The sequence below is a fragment of the Anabas testudineus genome, chromosome 13 (assembly GCF_900324465.2).
Source record: "Anabas testudineus chromosome 13, fAnaTes1.2, whole genome shotgun sequence".
Taxonomy (NCBI): domain Eukaryota; kingdom Metazoa; phylum Chordata; class Actinopteri; order Anabantiformes; family Anabantidae; genus Anabas; species Anabas testudineus.
In genome coordinates this window covers 21,156,595-21,181,412 of record NC_046622.1, presented here as the reverse complement: position 1 = coordinate 21,181,412, position 24,818 = coordinate 21,156,595, and the positions used below count along the sequence as shown (strand labels likewise).

Here is a 24,818-nt window from a genome sequence, read left to right as displayed (position 1 = left end):
AAACTTCAACAAATAAACATGAGTTCAAAAAAGTGGAGTCAAGGCCGCCCAGTCTACATGTCAGTTATGATCAGGCTGCATGTCAGTGTGGTTTTTTTTGTGCTTATGTGTAACAGAGGGGGCACTGTGTACACCTAAAACTGTTACTACTAATGTTTAGGCCAGACTGTATTTAACAATTTATTTAACGGTAGCTAACTATCAGCAGGTACCCTGAAAATAAATGACACGTCTTCATCTTTGCAAACTTACACTTGGTTGCCGACCCCTGTAGTAAATGCAGATCCAGTGTTCTAACACGAAAGTACAGTACTGTGTGAAAATGGGTTTCACAGTAGAAAATAGGTGGGAATGTCCTGAAATCTTAAGAACTATTTTCATTTCATGAGTGATACATGCTAAAAACGGAATGAAAAATAATCGATGTTTAATCAGCAAAAGAATACATCAGATCTTCACTTTCATCGTATGCAGTCTGTTTTACCTTGTACCGAATACTCTGGTTTTGTTGTCCATCTCTCATAGAAAGATGCAATAAAGTTAAATAAAGTCCAAATAACCTCACAAACTCCACATTTAAGTTCAGGTTCATGAGGCTCAATGTCTTTGCCTTTCAAAAGAACTGAATACAAACAGCTTCATAACCTGACTTAATGCTTCCATTAAGTCAGGCTGTTGTGCCAAACATGTATCGTTTCAAAAGGCATAGCAACACAAAGCTTTAGAGACGCTGTCCATCATTTTGTCACTGTGAAGAGAGAGATTGAGAGCCATTAGCGGGGAGGGGGAGACAAATCTGAGAAGTGCAACAGTCCTGGACAGATAGAGAACATTTTCATTATCACATGAACTGTGAGCAGAGGCCACAGTGTGGTCAAGTACAGTACATTACCATAGACATAAACACTGTACAGCACACTTTCATAAACATGAACACTGCGTACAGAGGCTTCACCATGCTGACGGGAGGAGATGGCAGGAAGAGGAAATGGCCGTTAAAGAACAAGTCACATGACAGGAAGAGGAAATGGCCATTAAAAACAGTCACATGACAGAAAAAACGAAAGCACTTAGGACAACAAATGTGACAAAGAATTTAGTTGGAGAATTGTTGTTATTTGTTTGGTCGTAGAGAGAAGTTTAGAGAATACATGCATGGCATTTTGCACATGGAACAAAACTTTAAAGGGGAATACTCCAGTCTATCATTCATGTGCGTCCTCTATAGATTCAAGGCTTTTTTTGGTTTTGATGCAAGGAAACGTCAGGATTCAAACAATCGAGAGACAAAATTAAATGCTTCTCCACAGTCTAAAACCGCTCCTCGTGCTTGCTCACAAGCCTAATTACTGTAGCCTACACCACAGCAGGCTTACTGCGCCTTGAAACTGTATTGACAAATGTGTCCTGCAGACATTATTACCATTAGCTGTACTTCACTTGAATCCAGCACAGAGGCACAACCCAAAGCGATTCCCCTTTAAAGGAGAGAGTGATTAGAGCCCTCCCCCTGCTGACCCCTCCCCTCTCAGACATGGGTCCGACCCTTACCTATTGCGGCGTAGGGGACCGGGTCACAACAACGCTGCCCAGATAGCTGAGATCAATCAAAAACAAATCAGGTAAGACCCTTACCCTCTATAAAGCAGCAGCCCTATAAGCTACTTTTCCTTAAAGGCCAGTGATGGTGCAGAAGCAAGTCTCTGCCTCACGGCTTTAGCTACTGTACGATTGTAGCTTGTCGGTTTGTGAGGTGGGTGTGAGGGGGCACAGGAGTATGTTCTGTAGTAAAATACAGTTACATTAAAAAGTAATGGCTCCGTGGCCAGGTTGTAGGGTCATGAAATGTGATCTGATCTCCACCAAAGTCACAAATATCATTAAACACAATTCTAAGCTAATAAAATATGTTATATGTTATGATCTATTGCTGGTGTTCTTTACCACACGTCACTGTGGCGAACTTGAATCCTGCTATAAGGTGCAATTGCTTCCTCCATGATGTCCTGCCATGGATACCGTGTCTAATGTTGACACGGTATGAACAGAGATGTTAACCAGCTCTGATGAATCCGTCTACTCTGTAGCTGATACTCACTGACTATCCTCACTGAGCATTCTGCGTTGTGCTTTTGGAGTGATCTTGGCTGGATATCCACTTATATGGAGAGTAGCCACAGTACAGTATCATCTGCATTTATAGACATTTTGTCTATATAAATAGAATATAATATATAAACTCTTTTAATTTGCTCTGCAACTCTTTCTCTCTCTTACTATATGCAAACGTCTCCTGAGATCTCTTTTTGGTGAGGCATGGCTCATATCAGCTGATGCTGTTTGTGAATAACACACTGACACTGTCTGGGTGTTTTGTATAAGTCAAGGTAGCTCTAAACCTGATCTCCATTCTTGTTTCATTGATTTAACTCCTGTTGATGTTTAGTGAGCCAGGTTTTTAGTTTCACCTACTTTTCTCCCATCACTTTATTTGATGGGAATTAATGGGTGTATTTAACAAAAACATGAAAGAGCATGACTGTGTTTTAACAAGTTAGAAATACTACGTGGATATTTGTGACTTTGGTGAAGATCAGATCACTTTTAAGACTAATTTATGCAGAAACCACACAAAATGCAAACAGTGCCATTCCTTTTTCTTGTGATTGTACAATGGGGCATAAAGATCCTAGATATGTTTGTATTTAGCTGTACCATTACAGTCTACCTAGAGAGGCACTAATCATAAATGTTGGATGTAAAGAGACTTCATAGTGACACTTATTATAATTTGCACATTGGAAAAAACTATCATATTCTCCTCTATACTTTTGGGTACCACTTTCAAACAAGGAAGTTATATGGTAATAACAGTTAATTATTGATGATCATAAGTGATTTACTAATACTCTAGAGAACAGTCCTTAAAAATAGCTCTTGTTAGGTCGCCAGGTTGTCCAGCCTCCAATGCGAAACTTGATTTGTCTGTTTAGCTATCGATTGTGTAGCTAAGGTGCCCACAACTAAAGGGAGCTGTGCTGAACTGCACCAGACATCTTAAAGGATAGGTTCACAATTTCTCCAATCAGATGTTAGATATTTTGCTAGCTGTAATCATTCCTCCTGTTTAGAAAAGCCTTTTCAAGAGATCCAGCCAAAAGATGCTAAAATTCCCTCGTTTTATTATTACTTTTATTGCAACTAAAACTAGTAGAAAATTAGTAGTTAAAAACGTTAGAAGATATACAGTTTTCACTGTTCTAGAAAGCATGAGTAAAAGATTTATTAACCATTAATAAAGCCATAAGTTACAGCTCATAAACATAGGCTTATTAGAAAGTGGTACCTTTAAAGCCAAAGGTCAGATATACAGTAAATTATCAAGTCAAGCTAGAGAAACCTTTGGTGGCGCTTTACACATTTAGGTTTTTCATTTCGTCAATTAATCAAAAGTTGACGTGATCAAATTTAATGTCTATCCAGCCGTGGGACATACTTTAAAGTTTATATGTGTAATATGGGGGGACATAAAAAATGGCACAGTTTTAAACTAGTGGGCTCCTGTAGCCTAAATGTCTCATCTAAATCTTTCTCCAGTCATTAATTTTAAAGGTGACGTCAATTTGCATCGTAATCAGTAGTTTATGGTTAAATATGTGCTGTCAAATAATCAAGACAAAAATACAAAAGTTTTGCATCCACATGCCATTAAATTGTCAAAGTTTAGAGATCTGTCATTATTATGAATTGATACAATGTGTGCTAAATGCAATTACATGCCTTCTGCATATTTAAAGTACAATATGCATTTTTATTATGCATAAATGGAAACATCAAAGAGGATAAATACTGAGGAAATTTGGAATAGAGAGCAGACGAGAAGTCTCCTCTTTAAATAAATATGTGACTAATCTCTACTGGAATGGATCACCTACCCTGAGGCTGATATCTGGAGCTGAGAGGGCTCTGAGGGTAGCATCTCCTCCTCTGTCCTTCTCTGGGATGGCCTCTGCCCGAAAACATCCCTGCCTTCCAGAGGGGGAGAGGGGGACTGGGAGGGGTAACTGGCTGCAGTGGAGGCATAGGACATGTGGGCGTGGTAACTGGGGCTGGGTTGCTTGGCGCCTTGGCTCTGAGTGGGAGAAGTGGTCAGGGAGGACCTCCGGGAGAAACTGACAGTGGCAGAGGGCTGCAGGGTGATTTCAGGCATCTCCAGAGACCGAGAGGTGCGGAGGATGCTGGGACGTGGAGGGGGCCGCACTAGAATATCTGGAGAACCTGGCTGGGTGCTAAGGGGGCTTTGAGAGAGTGGAGAGAGGCGGGAGGGCTGGAGGACTAGTGGGGGTAGACTGGGGTCTGCCCGGCGCCCTGCCCTCGGGCTGAGCCAGGACTGAGGGCTACTACTGGGGGCTGTACTTGGGCTCCCTGCTCGGATTGCCGGGTCAGGGTAAGGCAACACTGGTACACCCACACCGTGGGCCGTGTGTCTGAGCTGGCCGAGACTTTGGGCCTGTTGCATAGCTAAACGCCTAACCGGAGGCCCTGGGGGCCTGTCTCTGCCTGGGGGAGCCACAGGGACCTCCAGCTGCAGGAGTCCAGGGCTTGTTGGATCCTTTAAGGAAGGGAGATGCAGACGGCTGGGGGGGACAGAGTGAGGAGGGTACGGGGGTGGTTTAGGGAGATCCTGGGGATGATGTAGGGGATGGTGAGGTGGGTATATGAACCGTGGACCTTCTAGACCCAGGAAGGGTAGCTCATGAGGCTGCCAGCTTTCAGGTGAACGAGGAGGAGGGCTGTGTGTGTGAGAAAGAGAATGACCAGAGGCAGTGTACTGATGATGCTCCATCTCTCCACTCTCCTCGGGGATGGAAGGGTAACCAAAAGGCCCCTCAGCGGTGCCTGGGGGTGAGGACAGAGCGGAGCTACGCGGGCTGATGTCAGGCATGTAGAATGGTGGTGGTATCCCTGATTCAGCTCGGCTGCCTAGATACCCATAGAATGGGCCCTGGGGAAAGCCCCTGTAGCGGGAGGCTGGGGCCTGCCCTGAGGCGTGAAGTGCACTGCTCTCTGCAAAGCTCATACCTTCCATGGCCCTGTGCAGGCGGGGGCTGTAGGTGGGGGGCTGCGTTGATTCCAGGCTGGAGGACGTTGGTGAGAGCTGGGGCCGCAGCATGGGCATGATGGGCGGCAAAGGCCCAGGGTCAAAATCATTCTCCTCATCAGACTGCCGGAACTCAGGGTACATGTCAGACTCCTCTGCAAAGGGAAAGCCCTGGATGCGGCGGGGTGGTGGGCTGGTCTCCATGACGAAGCGTCCATCGGGGCCGCGGCTTATCAGCTCAATAGGCGTGGTGACTTCTGCTTCATGCTTGGACACACTGTATTTCTTGCTGGCTATGGCACGCTTGGTTTTCTTGTAGAAGGAGAGCTCTTTTTCTTTTTCTCTCTGAGGGCTGGGCAGTTTCCTGACATACAGGCCTGGACCATGGGAACCCTCTGAAGAAAGTGAGCGTGGCCGAGATGGAGGGGAGCTCTCTGGACTTATCTTCCCCGATGACAACCTGATTTAAAAAAAATACAAAACAAAAAAAACCAAAATAAATTGGACAAGATCACACCCAAAATGAAATGCTTTAAAATTTTAAATCAGAGAAGAAACAAGAAAACTCTAAGATTTCTGTAAATGAAAAGGCATGAATGCACTTTCATTCTTAAACTGTACAAATGACACAATACAATGCTGAAGCACTTCATAAAGGCAGCCATAATGAATAGCATTATAATGGTGAGTATATAGCGGTGGAAGCATCCTGATAGAGACACAGCTAATAGCCAAGCCACAATGATGAGATGAAAGGGAGAACCACCGACGCAACCATGATAACAGTATCACAAATCTATTGAATCTACATTTTTGTGAGCAGACGGGAGACCTATTGCAATATGCTGCACCAAATGGTGATGTGAGGAAAGCAGATGACGTCTAACCAGGCCTCATATGCCCACACCAGGAGCAGCATAGTTGACACCTACAGCCTATAATATAGATCATAGAGAGTGCATATACAGGGTATTGTACTGTACATGCAACTGAGTTAATGCAATTTAATCCCTGTATGATGCATGGAAGTCTGCGCATGCAATAAAGCCAGCAGTAGGCCTCACTACAACAAATAGCCATTGTCGGTGAATCATTTCTATGCAATGCATTAACCATGCAGCCAAGCCAGTGCAGTGCAGCACACTCTGTATTTTGGTGCAGGCAGGCACTCACAGGGGGCTGGCAGGCGGGGGCAAGAAACTGCTCCTGGCAGGCTCGTCCCAGCAGGGCTCTACCCCTGGCAAGGGAGTGAGAGGAGGCCTGCGATGGGAGACAAACGACATAGGCCTGGTTCATCTTTAACTATGCCAACTAGCAGGAAGGGCTAAGTGTGAACTCCCTGACCTTCGACCTCGATCATTTCATAAAACTAGACAAAAATGATCTGATATTTATGATTTACCTAGTCTCAGGCCAAACAAACACTTACTCTAGAATGGGATTTACACAGATTCTTGTCATATGTGATCTTCTTTTGAGACTGAAATGTAGTCACACATGTTTTACAGACATAGAGACAAAACACACACACACACACACACACACACACACATAGCTGACACTGTACAGTAAATGTGCAGCTAAACAAAAAACAGCATTATTAGACACTGAGAGTCATGCAGAGAGCAGACAGCAGTAAAGAATAGATGGATCAAAAATCAATACACATACTGCAGCTTGGCACTCTGGGTAATGTGCTTAAAATGCTGACTTGACTGCTTTGAACCCCACTTACTCTACCCAAGAGCCGCTAGAGGTTGCTACTGTACATGTTCCTGCACACCCTCTAAATAAAGTTTAAACATACAGTATGATTAATGTTTTTGTATTATGCAAATACACCTGTCGCATTACTAAAAGCACAGGATAATGCATGCTGTGTGTAGTAAACAGCTTCATTAACAACATTCAAAAAGCACTGTGTACTGTGTTTCCGGGTGATGTTGTGGGTTTCACTTTTAGTAAAGTGCAAAAGCAGATGCACAGTAGTGGACACCTCTGGCAGACTGCAGGGGCTCGGGCATTGGCTTTACTTACGGTGACTCAATGCTTTTCCTGAAGTGTGTCACCGACAGGGGAGGATCTGAGAGGACAGAGATATTTAAATTAAGCTTTTCTTCCATTGGACACCATGAGTAGAAGTCAGACACATGGACAGATTATGAAACAACCAGCCCCTCATACTGTTCATAGGCTGCATCAATTAGTTCTGTGTTTCTTTGTCTTCCTTTGGTATCTTTTTGCACTTCTTTTGCATCTCTTCATACTTGTTCTGCTTCTCCCTGTAGCTGTTCTGCGTCTCTTTGAACTCACTGTTTATGGTCCTTTTGTGTTTCTTTTTACTTATTTTGCATCTCTTTGTTGTGCAGTGGGTTTGTTTGTTATTTTTTTCTAGTTGTCTTTGTCTTTTTTAGATATTTTGTGTCACTGTGGTCATTTTGTGTCTGTTTGTGTATCCCTGTGCTTGTTTTGCATCTTCTTGACATCATTATGCGTTTTTATTCTAGATATCATGCATCACTTTGTGGTCGTCTTCTATTTTTTTCTTGTCTCTTCATTGAAATATTAACAGTCAAATTTGAAAAGAGGCTCTACATCAGGGACCCTGACACTTTATGTCTGGCAGGCCCGTTCAGTAATTCCGTTCAGACATAATTCATTTAACATGTGTATTAAGTAGAGAGAAAGACCGACCTGGTTTACGCTTGAGTTTGCGACGGTGTTGCTTATTGACGAAACAAGCTGCTAGAGTGCTGAATAGTACTGCTGCTGCCAGGAAACAGATAGTTGCCACGACACCCGCCACAACAGGCCGTGCTAGCCCCTCATCAGGCAACTCCGCAGGAGGGAATGGATCTGACAGGGCAGAGGAGTGGATACAATCAAAAGGCTGCCAACATAAAATTCAAAAGTATGCTGTTCCCGAGCACCAGTCATTTCTGTGTGTAGTTTGTAAAAAGCTCTCTGAGGAAACTGACCTGTGCTGGACACTCCCACTACATTGCTGCTCTCACTGATTAGGTCGTCCATGACAGCCATCACTCGAAACTCGTACCAGGACTCCTGTTACAGACACACAACAAACACATTCTTTGTATGACCCTCTCATAGACAGTTTTTTTGTGTATGCTTTCTAGACCACGGCTAAGTGCACTGCAATTTTGCCCCACTGCACTGAAATGCAAAAAAACTAAAAATAAGAAATTCATTTGTTTGTGTTGACAATCTTTACATTGATGCCAGTTCTATATAATTTACTGCATATGATAAAGTTGTGCAGATATGTTAAGACCTTGGAAAAAAAAAAGCCCCTCCAACATAATCCCTGTCACTTAACATTCACAAAAACCTGGAAGAGGCTAATGTTTCCATTTCAAAATGTGTACAGTAGGTAACTAACCTGAACAAGGTCTCTGGCTATGAGCTCAGTCTCGGTGGACGGGATCAGATCATCCAGAACCTCCCACCTCTCCCCGAGGCGGAACTCCATGATATATCGGTCGATGGGTGAGGAGTGGTTGGCTGGAGGGAGCCATGTGAGGAGAACACCGTGCTGCGTGCGATTGGCTGTGAGGCACCGTGGTGGAGTAAGAAGCACCAGTGGTTCTGGGGTACCCAGAGGAGAGCCTGTGGGCCGGTAATTGTACAAATTTTAAAAAAAAGAAAACCTTGGAGAAACAATTCAAACATTGAACAGAATTTACAACAGTTCATAATGATTTCTTTTCAGTGGAATGGCTACATACAGCCTTGAAATAATCTCGTGTACAAATGATTAAAAACTTGATTGAAACTATAGGTGTGTTTTAAATTGATTTAAACTTTCTGGACTGTGAAAGGGGCCAAGCTGCAATATATGACATTATAAATAGTGTTGTAGACAATGATCTGAAGATTTAATTGTGAAAGATGCTTATGTTGCTTTTCCATGTTAGAGGCATTCTCTATGGTTTGGAAATATACCAGACAGTACTATACTATACTATATACTATGTACACTATAGGACTCCTGGCTTGTATGAGGTTAACTGGCACATAAGCCCATGCTGCCATGGTATATTTTCAGTATGCACATGACACCATTAAAAAACACTGTTTGTTTCTTCAGTTTTTGACATTTCTTCTGAGTTTGGAACTGTCAGTGGATATTTTAGTGCATTGTTCTCCTGGGTTAGTCTACACTGGCCAGTTTGTGGTATCAGTATTGTTTACAGAGACTATGGGGGTCCCCTGATTCATGTCTTTCTTCATTCAAAGCCTTCACTTCTTTGTTCTTTCCACCGGTATGGTAGAGGAGACTCGAGGTTTGCACCTTTCTCCCTTCCTTGTCTTATTTTCACGGAGACATTGATATTAAATACCACACACCTTTAATTCAGTTTGTGTTCACGAGGCAGGCATAGAAAAACTGAGCTGGCAGTATGCCCTTGAGGCATGACTTGGACTGCAACATGGAAGCTTATAAAGGATGTAAATCATATTTTTGAACATCAAAAAGACAGGAGAAATGAGACTTTGTTAGTAGCACCTCTATCTTTCTCAAGGCAAACAGGTTGACGTGTCAACACAGGTGGAACTAGTAACATTAATAATGCTTCGGACATTGAACATAGTGGCTAATTGGCACACCTCAATGGAATAATGCCATCATTAACTGCACTACTCACACCTTTGTCCTTTTCCATGATGATTCATACAGTAGAGACATACTTATTTTATTGCTAGGCACATTAAAACATGGCCACATTACATATATTACAAATTATTTCCTGACTCCAAAATCACCTTCACTTCACACCGCATGTAAATCTACGTTTACACATACATTAAATGTCACATAAAATCTTGTTTGCTTATTCATAGCATCATTAAAATGATTTGATGGCATGGACATTTACTATAAGAGAGTATTTGCTGTTTTACATCATGAATAAAGACATATACACATCAATTTAAGCATCACTAGAGGGCAGTATGTTCCATTCTGCTTCAGATGATTATGAAACTATAAATAGTGTCTCAGTACAGCTCAGTGGGTTGATTCTGAAGTCAGGAAGCAGCAAACATAGATGGAAAAACCTTTGATTTACGGTACCCACCTGCAGTGTTGACTGTCACAACTTCACTGAATGGGCCCGTGCCCAGTTTGTTTTGTGCCAAGACACTGAACTGGTACTCTGTCCCAGGCTCCAGCCCTGGCACCACCAACCAGGTCTGAGCACCAGAAACTGGCATCGAATGCCAGTCGTGAGGACCGAAGTCTATTCTCTTTGACCTAAAAACAGAAGTGAGATGGAAAAACAGAATATTATATACGGTATGATTGAAATGTGAATAATGTATTAAGTGTGATTAGACCCTCCCTGCACACCAAGGTTGTCATGATTCTTTTAAAAACTGTCTATAAATAGCATATGCAGACTGTGTGTGGACTACCAACGTGGTCTAACATACACAAAAACGTCTTATGATAAATGAGTATATGTTCCTTATCCAGTCTGTCCTGCATTCATTTTTAAGTAAGCACATGCAGCAGTTGGAGGAGAGGAGAGGCAAAGAAAGTCTGTTTCTCATAGAGCTTAACTGCTGTGAGCGCAGCAATAACTGAAAGCAGCAAAATTTTAATCAGCTCCTCGCTTCTATCCTCTGTGTTTTGCCAGCTGCACAAAAGAGACATTTTATGTCATCCCCATAACCAGTGGAAATTACTTGAGTTTCCTGGGATCAAATATTGAGTTTAATGAAGTTAGACTTTTCAGTATAACACTGACGACTGGGAATACCTTGTCACTTTAGAGACTACTTGAATTGTGGACAATATAACCAGGTGACAAACAGAATCTTAATCTTGAATTATTTGATTCCACATATGCTTATTGTAAAATGTAATTAATAAAAATAGTGACATTGACGGGATAACCTGTGAGTTTAAATGTAAACCTGTCTAGGTATTTTGAGAATTTTAGCTGTTAGAGTTACTGCTTTCTGCCAGTTATCACTGTTGACACATAGCACATACGTCATTGCTATTTATACATCCACAACATGCCACTCCACGTCTCTCTATGAAATGTATTTAGCATATAATTATCTTTACCAAGGTAATCACAAGGCTTTGAGTCACTACATGTAAAATGCTATTGCACGTAGGAACGCTGCAGTGTCACTTTCTTCATTTCCTGATTTATTCATATGCATCAAAAATCAGGAACTCCGTTCTTACATGCATATTACTGTACCTTGTGTATGATGCTGAGTGGGAGTTACTGCAGTGACCCTCCATTACTTTCCTAATACACACCATGAATTATGCACATGCACATCTACTAAATACCCAGAGAAATATGCTGTCAAAACAATTCTGCTGTGAGCTTCTAACTGAATTCTATATTTTATTATCGTCACTGAAGAGGACAGGAGAGAGTAAAGCGCCCTGGCTCCTACTGTATGTCAAATTAGGCCAATAACCTCCAGGTAGTGTTTCCATCTCAGCAGACTGCTGTCATTGATTTGAAGTAAACTAAGAGCACTCACACTGGACCGTACCACACGGAGAACGTCTGTTCGAAGCCGCCGTCATAACCTGGTTCCCAGGATACATTAGCAGTAGTAGTTGAGGGCAATACGTGGATGTTTCCAGGAGCGTGTGGGCTGGTGCCTGAGAGGATTACAGAGACAGAAAGAGAAGAACATTGAAAAGTTCTAATTTACTAATCAAACAAATAACTACTTACAATTATCACTTAATATTGATTGCAATATTAAAACTATAGACATCTCTTGAGATATGCATATTGTGTTAACACCTGACTTGAAATGTTACTCTTAATGACCGATTGATGCATTTAAAGTATTTTGCTGTTTCACTTGCATTTTCATCCCCAATATGCTGTGCCACAGCTGTGTCTCATGCTCTTGGTGGATAATGTGACGCTGGCTGAGGCGGTGACCAGTGTAAGGTCAAGTTCAAGAGCAGCAGTGCTGCCTGTGGCTCTGCTGGTCCCACCCACCTAACAGCTGTGCGGTGTGGCCCGAAGCCAGTTTGCTTGTCTCTGGGATGAAAGAGAGACCCGAGCACAGTCTGAGGAGCACAGCTGTCTGCGGCGCCCTGTGACACCTGTCAGCTGAGAGCTGGTCACACGGAAGCAGGATGAACGCTGCCAGCTGTGTGAATATAATGACTCCGTAGGCACTGGGGCAATGGGCTACTGGGGCAGACTAACTGACTTGCTCACATTTCAGGGACTAACACACTGGAAAATATGCTTATTCATCTTCCTGCTGAGAGTTATGTAAAAACACTGATAGAATCTCAAAGCTGTATGAAGAATATGAATCTATGAAGCTAAATATGTATTTGGATAAGTCACTGCTGCATTACTAGCATGTTCTCAGTGCTGCACCCTGGTAGCCCTGTTTGCCAGAGGAGCTTTGTTGCATGCTATGCCCCCTCCCTCGCCTCTGTTTTCTGCCTCTTAATACTGGTTGTCAAATAAAGGCAGGCTGCAAAAAAAGACATGCATAAGCACAGGCTCTTCCCTGTGTGCTTAATTTCAGTGGCGTACTTCTGTTTTCTAAACTTCGGGAAAGCATTTCTCTGCTACAGTGGCTGCTATTACTGCTGTAATGTCACTGTCACAACACAAAGCAAGCAAAGGGCATAATCAGTGCTACAATCTCAAATTAGATAAGGGGTACTTAAAGGCAAAGGCACCATGATTAGTTATTAAAATCAGAACCCTACAATTTGAATTATTGACATTAAAGGAGACTTTCTACAATGTTCAGTTAGAGGGCTAGTTATACTGAAACTTTCATACATGGACATTTTTTTAGAAATGAGTAAGACAAAAAAAGACAAAGGCAGCCCTAACAATAAGCTGCCATAGCCCTGTGTAAATGCTATAATCTTCTGTGGCCGTCGCCTGTAACTCACAATGGCAGTGGTGGCACGGCTCAAGCAGAGGGGTGGGTACCACACACACTGTAGTTACAGAGTCAGGCTTTAAATGAACTGTATGAAGCTATTACAGATAAGATCAAATGAAATTTTAATGATGCCCAGGAGGAAGATTGGATAGGGGCAAGAAGTTTGAAGGCTGCGGGTCACTTTTTTTGTGTCATGCAAATCATTTAAAAGATGAGCTCAAAACAACTATGAAAGGTCAGTGGTTGAGGAAGAAAGAGCACTGTGCAGTTTGTTTGTACCGATGACTAGGATACGCGTGCTGGCAGTGATGCTTGTCACCACATTGGTGGCTACACACTCCCATTCTCCATGATCCTCCTTGCTGAGGGACACAAACTGTAAGCTGCCACTGGGTAGGATGTTGTGCTTACTCCGGCTTGGCTTCCCCACCTTCAGTAGTAGAAAATGACGGTACAAACACACACTTCAGTACACAATTTGTCAAATCTAAACAAACACAATATACTTTGTGTGCGTTTGTCCACTGCACCTTTCTCCAGGTGATGGTTGGTATATCAGGGTCTCCAGAAGCAGCACAGGGGATTACTAGCTCTCTCCCAGCCTCCTGACGGTACTCCCCCCCAGGCCTCACATTAAAGTAAGGGGGATCCTTGATAAACACACACAGACCCATGTCATGCTCACATGTGGGCAGATCAGACTGTGATAAAACATACAGAAACTCAACAGCAGACACAAGCAAACATGAGCAGCCATGTACCTTTAGCACCAAAGTGGCAGGGGGGGACATGCCCATGGTACCCAGGGCGTTGTAAGGCACACAGGTGTAGGTGCCCAGGGAGTCTTCTGTGGCCTCCGCCACCCGGATACTTCCATCTGGCATCAGGCTCCAACCGGGGTACTACAAGACAAGGGCACATCTAAAATTCTTGATCTCAGGGTTTTTTTTTTTCCTGAAATCTCAGGATCCCAGTTTAATAATTCTGAACTGCAGAAGAAAACAAAAATCCCCAAAACTCTATTTTAGTCAGGAGAATGAGAAGTGGACATTTATCCTAATGTGCACAGGTCCCAGAACCTGCTACCAATATGAACATGTCATTCACTTTACCTCTGGTTAACTTTAATTTTGAACAGCATTATATCTGGATAGAAAGACCTCTGGGGGGGATTTTGCCATTTGTAGGATTCAGCAATATCTGGATACTTGGCTACTAAATGTTTCTTGGGCTGCTGTGTTTCAATTCAGCGTTAGTTCATGTACAACAGAGCTCACACGTGGCTCACACGGAGGTGCAGTTGTCTGTCGACTTGTAAAGATGTGGTCATGCTAGTGAAGACCACAAATAAATAATAAAACAGTCACAGATATCAAATGTGGCTCATTTGACTAAAGACCTAAGTACAATTTTGAAAAAGCAGGCACTCACAGGAAAACCTGGGATAAGAACAACAACATGAACAAAATGTTACATATGATGATGGACTTTGACGTGTTTAAATCTACCCAGTTACTTTTGAACCCCAGAACTGTGTGCACTATGTTAAAAGGGCCACATCCCCCACATCGTTCTTTCTATGTTGCTGTAAACCTACTCTTACTTAATATAGTACCCTCTATTTCACACTTAATATGCTGAACCACACAAACAAAAAAGTAACAATCCTTCTGTTGTGGGCTGTATCTCACAGCATTATGGAGCCAAACACGTTACACTGAGACATGTAGAACTGCAGAAAAGCAGATTGAAAGATTATGGGATAATATAACAGTGGATGCTGTGACCCAGAAAGGTGACTGAGTTATTTAGGAGGTAAACAAAGTCTGTGATACTGACTGACCTTCTCCACTCTGAGAGGATAACCATCTTTCTCCCACTTCACTGATGTCACAGGTGGGTTGGCGTCCACCGGGCAGCGGATGATGCCTGGCAGTTTCCGTGGGACGTAGATGACCGGCGGCATATTGATCACTCGGGCGGGGTCTGGAAGTAAAGGAAAGCTCAGCGTTAGGTAAGCTCAATACATAATCAATGAACTTTCTTTACATCACTTTTATGTGAACAGACTGTAACTAACTCTAACCAGCTATCTTCAGACTGAACAAGCTACTTGGGCGAGTAGTGAAACGTTTCGACCTAACAAGAAGGAAGTCCAGTTGCCATGACTCAACTTCCAGATAGAGATGTGTGAAATAACAAATCTTTCATGCGTGCATAGCATATTAACAAGGTGTAGTTGACAGGGGAATTAGTGGAGGAGAAGACTGGGCTATGGCCAGATGGAGACGTTTCAACATCATCAGTGCATGTACACCGTGTCCAAGACAGGCTGCAGAACTGTTATAGAACGCAGACTCATTTCACCCATACTCATTTAATGTTACATATAGTCTCTATGAATGCACCTTAATTATCCCTTCTTAGCCTTAACGATCAGTGTGTTTAACAAATGATATTATATTGAAATTGTGAGCCTGTTGTGTTTATTAATTTACAGTATTTTACAAAACTTCCAGCTACATTGTTGTGTGTCACACACTAATTCTCTTTACTGAATGTTGGTGTTGGATGCTGAAATTATTCTCAAGTAGCTACTCTGCTGTAGGAGTCTATTTAGTCCCAGGTAAACCTCAGCGATTGTGAACCCTGAATATGTTTTATATGAAGTATGCAGGACACTGCTGTATGTCTGCTGTGTTTGTGATGAAATCAGTGCCTGCAGTGCTGTGGATCCCCCAGCTCTCTCTAGCTCTGTGCAGCGCAGTAATCAATGACCAGCCGCAACTTGGGAGCAAATTAGCTCAACACGCGAGGGTTGACAATGGAACGTCGGACGGCCAGGAGTGGTGTTTGTCTCTCATCAGTCACAGCTGATGAGCAGGAAGGTCACCGTTTTATTTAGTGGGGCCAGCTTCAAAAGAGACGAGGAAAAATGTAGTCAGAGGACGAACCGGTCTCCATCTTTGTGCACAGGAATAAGGCTGGATTTAAATTCAATCATTACAATCCTCCGAGAGCACGAAAAGAGAGGCTCAGTTTAAATGGCGTGGGGGAATCTCTGCTCCCTCTCTGTAACATGTGACCTTGAAATTCAAGAAGGGTTACTTGGCATTACAGTGGTAGAGCGGTGCTGCCAAATAATACAGCAGCCTCCAACATGAGCAGCCTCCATGCTGCTGCTGCTGTTCCCTTCTCCTCGCGCTGCTCGCTCCCGCCCCTCCCCCCGCCACTTTGTTGCCACAGTAACACTCACACTGAACAGTCAGGTAGGCTGATGCTGAGGGCGAGATGCCGAGGCTGTTGCTCGGACTGCAGGTGTATTTCCCAGCATCCTCCGGCTTGACCCGGAAGATGATAAGGGTGCCGTCGATGAGGATGCGCACTCGGAGCTTCAGATCACTGCAAAAAGACACAGACGCTTTGTTACACTGTGTTGCAGAAACACACCAGCAGGACAGGGCAGCCATCATCTTTATATTTTCTGTTAAATTGCATTAAGGAGCCATAAGAGAGCAGCAGAGAGTCAGACAGCAGCAGCCAGCTCTGAGAGCGATCCAAAGAACACAGAGTACAGAGCAGGAGACTCAAACAAATCTTCTAATTGCCGTAATCACCAAATGGTACAGCCTCCATGTTTTACCCCCTGACACCATTTAAAATTGAACACCCTGATGATGGAGCACATATTCACATGGCTTTCTCTTTTAATGGAGCTTCTTTCTTTGTCCACACGGTAACACGACATTTTATCATGCAACAGAACTGAAGCCCAAACTCAGCACATCTTGAAATAAAACCTAATAAGGCTCCTTTGCATATCATATTTATAAGTTATAACAAATCCATGTTTTGATTATCAATACATTTTTTGTTAATATTTATTTACAGTTCTGTTATTTGGGTTGCCAGGTTGTGAAAAAATCCCCCGAAGTGATGTACAAGAATAAATAGGATGTACAGAATCTGGATCAGTCCCAGGACTTATTAAGTCAATTAAAATTTGTTTAAATTTGTGCAATTAGTCTCTATGGGAAAATCATGAATACAATAATCATAAATAATGCAGTTGTCTAAATCTTTTTAATGTAGTGTTGTTGTATGTAATATGCACACACATAGTATAGATAACCTGCTGTGAACATTAACATTACTACTGTAGGTAAAATAATCCAATGTAAAACAAAACTGTGTTACTACTATTCCAAGTGTATTAATAATAGTGGTAATATATGATCAGTGATAACATGAAGGTGAGTTGCAGAGTCAATAAATCCACATGATGGTTTTATTCAAGCTATTCGTCAAATGTCTTATGACTTTAAAATACTTATTTTACAGAGCAAGTTGCCAGCCAGAGGCAGCTCCTACAGAGACCCTGAGTTCAACTTCCTGGCAAAACCTCTGGCAAGATGTCTGGAGCAGCCTACCTAAACTGTTCTCTTCCACTTTGTGATAAGTAGCAGTAGGTTTGTCCTGTTCCTTACACTCAGTCACCTTTTAACCTCTGAAGACGCCTTTAGTGACAATGGTTTGTGAGATGTCTAAAGGTCTAAAAAAGTCTTGGTCTCAATCTGTGTCCGACTGTACAACATCACTTTGAGGCATTTCAGATGGATGCCTGGGAAACTGTAGAGCTATGATGTAAACAGAAAAAAGTAAACGAAAGCAGAAGCACGTCGTCGGCTCATGTCATCCATCTACACTGCCTTTTAAAAAAAAATGAAGGTGAGAAAAATATGGAAAAAAAAAAAAATCAAGATTGATGCTACGAGAGCTGTTTAAAATTAGATTGGACACGTCAGTGCACCTCCTCTATACAAGTCCCTGAGGCACTTGTTTTCACTGCCAGTCAAAATCCCATTCACTTGTTCTGTCTGTCACTTGTTTGCTGTAAAAACCCTCTCAGACTCTAAAGACCTGCTCTGGGCAGCCCGCAGAGGTCCTGGCCAAGCTTCAGATCATCACTGCATGAGAGGCGTATGATGACAAAAGGCCTGAGTCATGTGATGTTGTCATCAGAGTGCACTAACTCGCCTGGCACGCTCCAGACAGAACCCCGCCAGGCCCACTCTTACTGCCTCCAGGGCCACAGCAGGACAGGGCATTGGTACACACACACAAACACACACACACACACACACACACACACACACACAAACACACACACACACACACACGACCCTTTGACAGTCACTCAAAATACTGCACCGCAAAGGGCTCAGAGACATACAATGTCATTCACATCACAAAGCTTGGGGATAAAAGCCTCATGCAGCCGGTCTGGTGGTGATTTAAATGACTGAGCCTCTAAGCAAGGTTCTCTTAAGTCTTAACCTCATCCATGTGCTTAGCTAAGATATTCCCCTACATCGAGACTTAGTGCTGCTACAGTACAGAAGTAAACTTGATCATAACTTTACTTCTTGAAGTAGACGTTATCCTCTTCCCAGAACCAGGTGTAGGTCAGGTTGCCAGGATACGCCTCTGCTTGACAGGTGAAGAGTGCATTCTGGGATATGTTTACGGTGACGTTTTCTGGCGGTGACACGATGTATGGAGGCCCTAAGAGGAATGAAACATTATTTTAGTTCATGTTCATTTAACCCTTGTTATGGTGCCAGCCCATATGAGCATGCTTATTATTGTTTTTGTCAAAAGCTATATTTCAGGTAGGCATCCATAAACAGAGGCTGGTCTTTAAACAGACAATACGGTGAAGCACTGTTGTAGTAATCACTTAGATCTGTGTTAACTACATTTATGGTGTGATACAAACCATTTATTAATGGACACAAAGAGCGTATACATGCCTAATAAGTCTCCATAAGTGAAGTGTTTTTTACACCCATCTTTTTCATGACACCTTTACTGCATCCATCTGTAACCTTCACAACTTTGTATTCTATAAAGAGAAATGAAGTGCTGCTTCTTCCCTTGTCTCAACTGGACTCGTATTACCTCATTGCCTCCAAGTTTTTTTATTAAAATGGCAGAACGTTACAAGTATCAACTGGACTTGGTAGCTTGAACTGTGTGTGTTCTGTCATTTTACCCAGAATAAAACCACACTTTCCTATCAAAATGCACCCCAAATATGAAGCTGCAACTGTCCCACTCAAACTAAATCAAGCTGGAGTCTTTCAAAGATACAGTCTGTTCAAGTCTGTGGCAGCTTCAGCTGTTATTTTTTGATTCACCATGTGGCCTGGGAACTTTTTTGGAGGCTACTGGTGTCATGTTGGTAATAACTTACTGCTTTATGTTTTGTCTTGATACCCATTATGTTTTCCGCAAAAATCTGTATATTGCTTTTTTAGATGCAATACAAGTAAACATGCCTGACCTTTAGTAGACATGTGTTGTCTCAAACAGAAAAGAAGATCATTAAAAGGATGAAAGGTATAATGAACTCTTGAAATGCTATAAAGCATATACAGGACCTTAAGGCTTCTCTCCTCTTTCAGTGTGATAAAGAGCATGCACTATTATTTACAATATTTCACCACAGTCTGATAAAATACAGTGAGCAGCCAGCTATTTTAACCTTAATAGTAGCCGGAGTTGAAGCTTATGCATGCTTCACATTGTAACCTGTTTATCCCCCGAGGCACTCCACAGTAGGTCTGCTCTTAACTCTCAATAAAACAGCAGAAGCCATGAAAGGTAAGCTGTCTTTTATGAGTGGGCCCAGATACAAACCTCTGGGTTATTTTCTTCTCAGCGTGTAAAGCGCTATACGTCAGGTGGAACTACTGACGCTGCTGTGCAGGTGTCTCACATCACAATTAAAAACAGATCATCAGAGTGAAATCAAGTTATTGTTCTGGATCCTGAGTCCTAATCGTATCTTACACTTTTCTTTTATTTATTTTTTTTACAGTGCTTTTTTGTGCCAAAAATTCAACCAAACTCAACATAGGGGAATAGGATGTTTGCGCTTCTCTTATCACACCTCGCTCCAGATTCCAACACAGGTTTTATGAAGTGAGATGCAACACAACTGTTTGTGTGCAGGTGATGTCAGTGGTGACAACTCTTCCAAACTCATATTATTCTGACATTAATGTGACAGAGTTTAACAGGATTATTGCAGTGGCTGAGATTCAAACCTCAGTTGCAAACACAGCAGGTGATAACATAACGGAAAGATCTCACAACACACAAACTGCAACAAAATCAAGTAACACTTATTACACACAGTTTATCCCACAATGTCTCAACACTGCAACAGATGCACAACTAAAGAAAAAACCCTGTTGTGTTTATTTATGTAGATATTTCAGATAATCTACTTTTAGCTCTAAAAGCGAGAGAATATATGAAAGGTCAAATAGCTTGGTTTGTGTTTTGTGCATAAAGTGTCTCTGCAATTCACAGGGGGAGGAGCAGTCCTCAGATGCTGCCATCCACATTTACATGTAAAAGGAAAAGGTAAGTCTCTTTAGGCAAAACATTAAATAACATGTGATGACGTATAACAATCAATCAGTAAATGTTGGAAGGGAAGAATGTATGTTTTTAACTGAGTCTGACAACTTTACAGTTTGTTCTTTATCACATTGAAGAAAACTGTGCAAGTATAAGATCAAAATGAATCAATCAGTACATTAGATGAGAACAGAAAATGAATCTGCCACTACATCGAGATCACTAATCGTCTCACTTTTCCAGGCAAAATGCCAAAAGCATGCTGATATCAGCTTCTTTAAGAAGCCATATTGTGCATAGTTGTGGGGGAAATATCTGTTGTAAAAACTCTTCATTTTTCTGATTTTTTTTTACCCAGTACCTCTTTTCACCCTCCATCTGAGACGGATCAGTTTAGCTCCTGTCTCTTTAATGCCCCCTAACTCCGAGCTCGCTCTCCCCTGAACAGCCAGTTTGTGGAAGCCTGCTGCTGAGCAGAGCAGAGCAGAGCGGTGGAAAACCTTCCCAGCTAACCTGAGCATGAAGCCCAACTTCATAATTTCTGGGTGTGTGAGCCCAAAGCAGAAGTTGATCTACTGACCAACGACATTTGTAAAGCCTACGTACATAGGACTGTCAGGACCGTTTAGGGAGTGTAATAGTTTTAGTTGCAGTGCTATTGTATACTCTGGTTCATATTGCTGCTCCAACAGTGCTGCAGTATGTGCTGGTATGAGAGGAAGCCTGCAGCTTTAATACAGCTGCATCACAGACAGCACTGGTTACACTCCTTACTAGATTGAAATGATTTCTTTTTAAATGTGTATTTTATTTTCAGTGTGTGTATTTGTGCCTGCATTTACTACAGCATACTGGGAACAAAGAGAATAGTTATGTTACAGTTCCACCCTCAGACCAGCTGGGGCAGCATCACTTCCTGGGTTCACTCACCTGTTTGTTTCACCTTCTTGTTAATTGTCTCCTGCGTAGCAGTGACCTTTTGTTCTCCTTTAACGGTAGCTATTCAGTCTTCATTCTCCTAGTGAGCGTTTTCAGTTTTTCCTTTTTCTTTTAGTTTAATCTCTTGCTATTGCCATTTTCGCAGCTTGTGCTGTGATTCTGTGTTATGTATACATATTATTAATGAAACCAGCCTTGCTTTTGACTTCACGTTTGCCTCCACATTTTGGGCCTCCCCTGTTTGCTGGTTTGTAACAAATTATTGTGCTATTTCCACCTGCAGAAGTCAAGTATTAAAATAGACCTTACACTAACTCACCATTAAAACCAGATGCTCAGCTGCTTGTTAAATACACACTGTACACTCCCCCTCAGCCTTGCTGTATCAGGAGACTGAGAGGAATTGGAGGCTGGTATCACAACCATCTATCTGATCTGTGTCTTGCAGACAGCCTGGTTAATGGACCGGAGATAGACAGTGACATTCTCATAGACAGATCCTGTTATACACACATGGCTGTGCACAGGAGCACAGACACGAGCAAACAGAGGCCCCAGACTGAGTTATTGACTGACTGATACAGACCCAGAAGGTATGTTACATACATCAGGACACCAGAGAGTTGCATGGCTCTGCTTTTAAAATCCTACTACAGTAAATGCCTTTGAGTATAAATAATGAAACTCACGACTTAATGATGCAAATGCAATATTAAGCCGCAGGTAGAGTAGGAGAGTTCAAAATCTGTTGATCCGTGCAAATACAGCACATTTGTCAATTACACTTATTCATAAACAGTGTAGTAGCTTAGCTGCTGTATAGTGTGTGTAATGTATTGTATGTATACAGCACATGTACCTTGAACCAACAGACGGGTAGTATGGAGCACTTCCCCCTGGTCACTGTAGGCTCGGCATGTGTACGCCCCTCTGTCATCTCTAGTGATGCCAAGGATGGTGAGACTGCCGTCGTGTACCTGCGGTTACAAGTAGGATAAACAGATTAACTGAGACAGTCAATCAGTGAAATTATGAGTAACAAACAAGTCATGTCTTAAGTTGTCAAGGACAGTGGTGGAGGAAGAGGTTCAGTGGTCACTATGGCAACTTTTTTGAAAATCGCAACAGGTTGCCAACTGTTTTATCTTCTCAAAGTGTTTATTTATTTGAAAGTAAGTTTGTGGTGACAATCAAACACTTGAAAGTCATCAATGTGCCATACTTAAATTAACTCCAGGTCTGATTCCTGCATGTGGTAACCGTGGAAACGTCGAACTCTATTTTGCTGCGCGTCCTTGTGTGCAGGCACTGATGAGAACCAATAAGCGGTGAAGAAACACATTAAGCAAACCTAACAGAAATACCCTCATAAATTATGCAACAGGTTGCGAGAGGCTCTGTCCATTCAAGTCACACACAGCTGTAGTCTGTCCATTCATTCAGCCAAGGGGGAATCTGCTACGCCTGCAGAATTACTCCTATTCATCTGTCTCTCAAATGTTCCACAGACGAGGGATGCTACTAGTAAACCAGCAACAGCAACGTTTAACTTCTGTCAGTCTGTTGGCAAACTGCAGCATCATAATCATCAGTCAGCTCGTCTATCGCACGATAACACTTTGTGTATCACTGCAGCATCATACAACATGTGTGGCTCTCTGAGAGCTGGGAGTGTTAACTAAACACTGATGTGTTGTGAAGCATCGATTTGAGGCTTGGAAAGTCATTTGCATTGATTAAAAAAAGTTGAGACAGATTCAAATGGACTAAAACTGTCCTTACTTTAATTACACAGTTACACTTTCTGTCTGATTTAGCAGGACTGCTTTCTAGTTCAGCCTCCATCATGTAACAGTAACTTTTACTGAGCCACTGTATATGATTTAAGGATTATATAAGAGTTTAATATAAAACAGAGAGAGGAGCACACTGGTAGAGTAGACTAATGTTCTGTGTGCATGCCACATAACTGCAATGTCCCCTCTCTCTCTCCCCGTGTTGTCTCTCTATGAGCTATCATATGTTGGATAATGGTTAAGTAATAAAACCTCATTTTTAGTCTGCGGTGCCACTTATTTGGCACGTTAAGATAAGTATGGTAGGTTGTTGAAAAACTATTTTGCCACTTATCTGATGTTCAGTTTTGTAGTGAGTAGCCTTTAAAGAACACCATTTCCTATGAGCTCTATGTGTTCACGGGCTAAATGCAAGCTGCCAGGGTCAGCTCTGGGCCATCCCAGTTCTCATAATACGTCCAACATCTACGAGGCCATCAGCGAGTTTAGACATGTCCACAGCAGCATAGCAAGGAGTGAACACTGTAATTTATTTAATTGTCATTCTAACTTGTGGTAGCTTCAGTGGTTGGTAGTTTGTGTTGGAATATGGAAAAAAAAGTGAGAAAAGTGCTTTGATTTATGTTTTTTGCAAACAATGACAGAAATGTTCAAGGGGGATGGCATTGACCTGCTGATGCTACAGAAAAGGAGGTTAGCCCAGTGATGATGTACTGACATACGCACATTTTTCATTCAAGTTGAAACCTTTTGAACCTGGACAGATCTTCTATTTTCTATTAATTCTGAAGGCAGCAATGAGTCACTTTATGCCTCGCAGTCTGTCTAAACATACAGTTTAGTAATCCTGGGATTTTATGTTGCATTTAATGTAAATCTGAATCCAGTGATTGCACTCCTCATTCACAGCTGTAGTCGTGATTATAACAGACTTCGAAGACAGTGAACTTAACAGCATCTGATGACATGTAATGGTCATCATCTGTCTCAATGCTTCCTGTGCCTTAGCTGAACTCAATCCAAGGTGAGGGAAAGAAGATTAAAGAAAAGGGAGAGGGGGGAGGGGGAGATCTGCAGCAGAGGAGTTAGAAAGGGGACAGAAGCAGTAGATAAGACGAGGCATGAGATGAAGGCAGAATCTTAATTTCTGTCACACGTGCTCCACTGACACATCCGGAGAGACCGATGTTGGGATCTGTAACAGCAGGGGGTCACTGTTCTTTTCCTGCTTGCATCTTTTTTTTCTTTGTGATTTGAGTGCACTTTGGAGAAGACCCTTATAATCACATGATGGTTCACGCTGGTTTCTGTCCTCTCCTGCACAACTCCTTTGTTTAGGCTGTGTTTTATAGCTGTTTTTCTTCTGTGCACGTAAAAAGAAAAAGAAAAGGGAAAAAAGAAGTGATGAAAAGCAAAGAGAGGAGGAGGATTCCTGCTCCTCTCTGGCCCTGTCTGTCACATTCCTCCCTTTCTCCAAGACGTCTCCATGGATCTGAGCATGTGGGTGAGCAAATATGCCCTTATGCTCGTTCACGAACACAAGCACACACCAGCTCTCCTTTTGCCACAAGAAGGAGCTTTCCCAAGTTTGAGGCTCCAGAAAAATGGAGGACGGACAATAA

At 42.3% G+C, this 24,818-nt stretch overlaps 1 protein-coding gene across 1 annotated transcript in view; it reads right to left on the bottom strand.

The window, feature by feature from the left end:
• igsf9ba (immunoglobulin superfamily, member 9Ba) overlaps positions 1–24,818 on the bottom strand; it is a 58,825-nt gene that overhangs the window by 2,886 nt on the left and 31,121 nt on the right. Inside the window, exons 5-18 of the mRNA XM_026341810.1 lie at positions 22,260–22,377; positions 18,454–18,595; positions 16,287–16,432; positions 14,874–15,016; positions 13,792–13,932; positions 13,561–13,680; positions 13,310–13,460; positions 11,636–11,759; positions 10,201–10,376; positions 8,502–8,728; positions 8,080–8,164; positions 7,796–7,957; positions 7,139–7,184; positions 3,936–5,561 (exon numbers count right to left, since the gene is read on the bottom strand). Of these exons, the coding sequence (XP_026197595.1) occupies positions 3,936–5,561; positions 7,139–7,184; positions 7,796–7,957; positions 8,080–8,164; positions 8,502–8,728; positions 10,201–10,376; positions 11,636–11,759; positions 13,310–13,460; positions 13,561–13,680; positions 13,792–13,932; positions 14,874–15,016; positions 16,287–16,432; positions 18,454–18,595; positions 22,260–22,377 (3,407 nt within the window). The remainder of the gene's footprint in view (positions 1–3,935; positions 5,562–7,138; positions 7,185–7,795; positions 7,958–8,079; positions 8,165–8,501; positions 8,729–10,200; positions 10,377–11,635; positions 11,760–13,309; positions 13,461–13,560; positions 13,681–13,791; positions 13,933–14,873; positions 15,017–16,286; positions 16,433–18,453; positions 18,596–22,259; positions 22,378–24,818) is intronic.